At 46.0% G+C, this 5,484-nt stretch overlaps 1 protein-coding gene across 1 annotated transcript in view; it reads right to left on the bottom strand.

Moving 5' to 3' along the window:
• Positions 1 to 5,094, bottom strand: part of LOC105504499 (intraflagellar transport protein 172 homolog) — a 6,417-nt gene extending 1,323 nt beyond the window's left edge. The window contains exons 1-3 of the mRNA XM_011931966.1: positions 4,912 to 5,094; positions 584 to 727; positions 242 to 354 (exon numbers count right to left, since the gene is read on the bottom strand). Coding sequence (XP_011787356.1) covers positions 242 to 354; positions 584 to 727; positions 4,912 to 4,950 — 296 coding nt within the window. The 5' untranslated portion in view covers positions 4,951 to 5,094. The remainder of the gene's footprint in view (positions 1 to 241; positions 355 to 583; positions 728 to 4,911) is intronic.
• Positions 5,095 to 5,484: the final 390 nt, after the last annotated feature.

Here is a 5,484-nt window from a genome sequence, read left to right on the forward strand (position 1 = left end):
ACTCTGGGCTTCCAGGATCTCACAGGGCCTCCCGTTATCTTGGACTGTTTCCTCCAGGGATGGGATTGCAGAACATGTGGGACAGGTGAAGGCAGAAAAGCAACAACAGACTCCAGAAAGTCTCTGCCTTCAATGGCCAAGCTTGGCTTCTCATCCTCTTTATTTCCCCTCCCCAGTGAGGCATTTCTCTTGCCTTCCCCTTCTTTCCCGGGCAATCGCATCTCCCAATCTCTATCCTCACCAATCTTCTCCAATCTTGTAGACATAGATGATGTTGTCAGTCTGTCCTATGGCAATTTTAGTGGAATCAGGAGAAAAAGCCATGCCCTTCACCATATAGCTCTTCCTGCCATACTGAGTTTAAAAAAAAAAAAAGAAAGAAAGAAAAAGAAGTAATGAGTACACATGAAAGAGAAAAGAGAAAAAAAAGGTATATGTGTGCCCTTAAGGGAGCTTAAGGATTCATACTGAGAAAAAGGTGGGGTGCACCATTTCCTATGCCGATGGCTACGAGGCAGACTAGGTCTTCCAGGGTTGTGAGGCCCCATCAACAGGTTAAGGTACACATGAATACACTGTTTACCTTCATGTCAATTGGTTTGGTGGAGAATTTATCTCTCCGTTCTCCATGTTCATCATACAGCAAGACCACTCGGTCCACTGTGCAGACAGCAAATTTGGCATTGTTCTGCGACCAAGCCATGCAGGTCACCTTTGCAGCTCCATCCTGCAGAGGCAAAGGGGTAAAAACAAACCCATGTGCTGGTCTAGAATACCAAAAGCATTTCTAGCTCTATTAATTCTAGTCAATTTTCTTTCTGTCACGATTCTATCCTCAAAACAAAGAGATGCCTGTGGCCCATCCTGGTCTCCAAGGCCTTCAGATCCTGGACCGTGAGAACAATGTGCTTCCAGAGACTCATATGCAAATGCACTAAGAGGCAGTGTGCTAAGTCAACTGTATGAATGAATCTCTGCAATGGCCTCCTTGTTCCCAGGTCTACTACTGAAATAAATTCAATTAGTCTGGTAAGTTTTGGTCGTTAGCCATTCATTCAATTAATATTTTTTGAGCACTTTATTGATCAAGGCACTTGGCCAGGGGCTGAGAGACAAAAAACAAACCATAGATCCTGCCCCCAGGTCTAATAAGATGGTGCAAAATAGGAAAAGTCCTATTAAAGTATGTATAAAATACTGCAATAGTTTGGAGGAGCCTGAGAGAATTTTATGCTTAAATTATCAAAATTAAGCTTTGAAGAATGAATGCAGTTGAGTAGGAAGTTATCTGAGATGGAAGGAATGGCAATGAGCAAAGGCAAGTTCTGGACAAGAAACAGTAATTTAGTTTATTTGAAACTATTATACCTTACAAATAGTAGAATAGAAGGGGTAAGGCAGGAAAAACAGCCAGCTCAGGAAGTCTTTGAAGCCAGGCAAAGGAAAGGACTTTGGGCTTATTTGGCAGGAAAGGGAGAGACAGTGAGAGCTCAAGATGGGGGAGGAGGAGTTGAGACTCAGGATGAACAACCCCAGTTTCTTTTCTTCTTAACTACCGACTTCACAGAAACTCAAGTTAGAAGTTATCCAGGTGAATTATTCCGACCGGATCTGACCCTTCCAACACTAGCTCTGGTCCTAAGGGATTAATTCTGTTACGAAGGGTTTCCTTCCTTGAAAACAAAACATTTATTCTGCTTTTCTTCTGCCCCAATTGTTTGATTAATTATTTGGACACTAGAGTTCTGGCTTAAAACATTGACACTTTTCACTCCAAACTCACCTATCTCCAAAGTCAGAAGTAAAAAGGCTCTTTTCCTCCAAATCCTCAAGCCAGAAAATAGCCACACCACCATCACTATGATCCTCTAACTCTTCATTATATTAGGTTAGAAAGGCTGAGGGCTCCTCATCAACCGTTGCTGATCCTCCTGCTTTATCGCTTTGCCTAATCCTGGGCATGCAGCCCTACCTGCATCATGACGTCATCTTATTTTGAGAGACTGAAGGAGGATTTCATTTCCAATTTTTCCGTTAGGGCAAAGAAATCTTTAAATTACAGATTCAAGAGACAGCTTGCTGAGCAATGAGCACAAATCTCTGTCTTTCTGTCTTTTTTTTTTTTTTTTTTTTGTCTTCTCCAACTGCGGAGAGAGCACAACTATTTTCTGTTCTAATTTCCTTCTTCTTTTTTGACGGAGTCTCACTCTGTCCCCCAGGCTGGAGCGCAGTGTCACATTCTCAGCTCACTGCAACCTCTGTTTCTTGGGCTCAAGGATTCTCCTGCCTCAGCCTCCCAAGTAGCTGAGGCCATAGGTGTGCACTATCGTGCCCGGCTACTTTTTTGTATTTTTAGTAGAGACAGGGTTTCACCGTATTGCCCAGGCTGGTCTTGAACTCCTGACCTCAAGTGATCCACCTGCCTTGGCCTCCCGAAGTGCTGGGATTACAGATGTGAGCCATCATGCCCGGCCTGTGTTCTAATTTCCTTCTACTGTCCAAATGCCACACCCTCTGTGAAGCCTTCCTGATTTCCATAATCAATTCTCCTTTCTCTACAATATGTACCTCACTAGATTGTTTTATTAAGTGAGGTAGGGCATAAAATAATTAACAGCTTGCCTTTAACAAGTACTTACCACAGAATAGGCATTTTGATAAGTGCCTGACAAGCATAATCTCATTTTACCTCATAACACTGAGGTAGATGCTATTATCCCCCTTTTACAGATGGAGGAATGGAAGCCCAAAAAGATTAAGTAATTTGCCCAAGTTCACATACACCGTTTGTAAGTGGTAGGACCATGATTTATTTAATGAATTAATTTACTTTTTGAGGCAGAGTCTCGCTCTGTCACTCAGGCTGGAGTGTAGTGGTGTGATCTCGGCTCACTGCAATCTCTGCCTCCTGAGTTCAAGCGATTCTCCTGTCTCAGCCTCCCAAGTAGCTAGGATTACAGGCATGCACCACCACACCTAGCTAATTTTTATATTTTTAGTAGAGGTGGGGTTTCACCATGTTGGCCAGGCTGGTCTTCAACCCCTGACCTCCGGTGATCTGCCTGCCTCGGCCTCCCAAAGTGCTTGGTTTACAGGCATGAACCACTGCACCTGGCCTAGAACCATGATTTAAATCCATAAACCACAATCCCAATTTCTTTATGAAGATGCCCTAGTACATATTACACATTCAGTTAAGGAACATCTTATTTATTTTTGAGACAGAGTCTCGCTCTGTCACCCAGGCTGGAGTGCAGTGGTGTGATCACGTCTCACTGCAGCCTTGACCTCCTGGGCTCAGGAGATCCTCCCACCTCAGTGACCCCAGCAGCTGGGCCTACAGGTGCTTGCCACCACACGTGGCTATTTTTTTTTTTTTTGACATAGTGTCATTCCTGTCCCCCAGGCTGGAGTGCAGTGGCACGATCTCAGCTCACTGCAACCTCTGCCTCCCAGGTTCAAGCGATTCTCCTGCCTCAGCCTCCTGAGCAGCTGGGATTACAGGCAGCTGCCACCACACCCGGCTAATTTTTGTATTTTTAGTAGAGATAGGGTTTCACCATGTTGACCAGGCTGGACTCGAACTCCTGACCTCAGGTGATCCGCCCACCTCGGCCTCCCAAAGTGCTGGGATTACAGGTGTGAGCCACTGCATCTGGTCAAAATTTTTTTGTAGAGGTCCGGGACTCCTGGGCCCAAGTGATCCTCCCACCTCGGCCTCCCAAAGTGCTGGGATTACAGGTGTGAGCCACTGCATCTGGTCAAAATTTTTTTGTAGAGGTCCGGGACTCCTGGGCCCAAGTGATCCTCCCACCTTGGCCTCCCAAATTGCTGGGATTACAGGTGTGAGCCACTGTGCCTGGCCAGACATCTTATTCTTATTAGCTTTGTATTATTCTATCGTTTGAATTTTGAATGTCCTTTCCTCTTGTCTATCAATTTTTCACACTGCTTTTCAGTTTACAATGCTCTTTTGTGTATATTACTCTATATAACTCTTCCCCCAGTCCCCCAAAGTTGCCATTAGTACTCATGTTTTTCAAATGAAGAAGTTTGTGAGTGCTCTGAGACACTGTATGATAAAGGCTAAAGTTAGAGATATCAGGTCATTTGTTTAAAGTAGTGGTGACCAGCCTGGTCAACATGGGGAAACCTCGTCTCTACAAAAAACAAAAATAAAAGCAAGCAAACAAACAAACAAAAATTACCCGGGCGTGCTACTTGGGAGGCTATGGCAGGAAAATCGCTTGAACCCGGGAGGCGGAGGTTGTAGTGAGATCACGCCACTGCACTCCAGCCTGGGCGACAGAGCAAGACTCTGACTCAAATAAATAAATAAATAAATAAAGTGGTGGTGGATCTGAAATAAGGACAAGGTAAGAAATTTTAAAAAGAAAATAAGAAAGAAGTGGCGGAGCTAGGACTTAAATTCTGCTGTGCTAACTCCAAAGCCCACCCTTTCTTCACCGTGTTTCAGGGCTCCTCACCTGGTGCCCAGCCTCTCCTGAATCAGAATACACGGTTCGGTCTTTGCACTCCCTCTTCAGGGCTTGCACCTAAGGCGTTTATTTAATTATGGGCAGATTCATACTCGCTGCTTACATGTGCACCTCTCCCTCTAATACGAGCCCCCTGAAGGCAGGAGAATAAGTCGGGTGGTTTGGGATTCCTTCGAGTCCCAGCACGGGGCCTGTACACAACTGATGTGAATGAAATGTAAGGAAAGCTACAAGTCCTCAGCGCTGCATCTCGTCTCCTGAACACTGTATCGACAGGACAGGGTCCAGATCATCGCTATATCCTTTACAGCCTTCTGCACACAGTAGGAGCTCAACATCATTAAACTTCAGTTCCCCCACTTTTCTTGGAACACAAAGCGGAAGGGGGAGGGACTGCCACGCAACTCCTCACCTGAGGGCTCAGCAGGGTCCTCAGGTACTTCAACTTCATGACGCACACTTGTCTCTCAGATGCTACCAGACAGCGACAACCCCCGTGGTTACCTAGACAAACCGCCACGCAGTCGCAGCGACAGCCGTTGACGCTTATGCGACCGGAGCGCAACACGCGTCGCAAGGTCACACGTAGCTTTGCGGCGAAGCAAACAGAACGTGCGCAAGCGCGGCGAGATCTAGGGCGGGCCCTTGAGAGGGCTTGATGAATGCTCCCCTTGACCAATCCCGTCGCCGCATGCAAACTCAAGACCAAGCCCCGCCCACAAGCCTTCGGCCAGCCCTAGGTACTACGTCATAGCGGTCCGTCTAGCTCTTTGAGGTACCTGGCTGTTGCTGAGTGCACTCTCTTTTAATCCTCACAACCCTGGAGGGAAGCAGGGCGGTTGCCATGATAGGCCTTTTGCAGTTGACGGAATTGTACCCAAATAGGTTACATAACTTGCACGGAATCGCCAGGCTAATAACGCTAGCTAACGATGAATACTCAGTATGTGTCAGATACTGTGTAAAGTATTGTACGTGCATTTAT

This window comes from Colobus angolensis, unplaced genomic scaffold (assembly GCF_000951035.1).
Source record: "Colobus angolensis palliatus isolate OR3802 unplaced genomic scaffold, Cang.pa_1.0 Scaffold1211, whole genome shotgun sequence".
In the NCBI taxonomy this organism is placed as follows: domain Eukaryota; kingdom Metazoa; phylum Chordata; class Mammalia; order Primates; family Cercopithecidae; genus Colobus; species Colobus angolensis.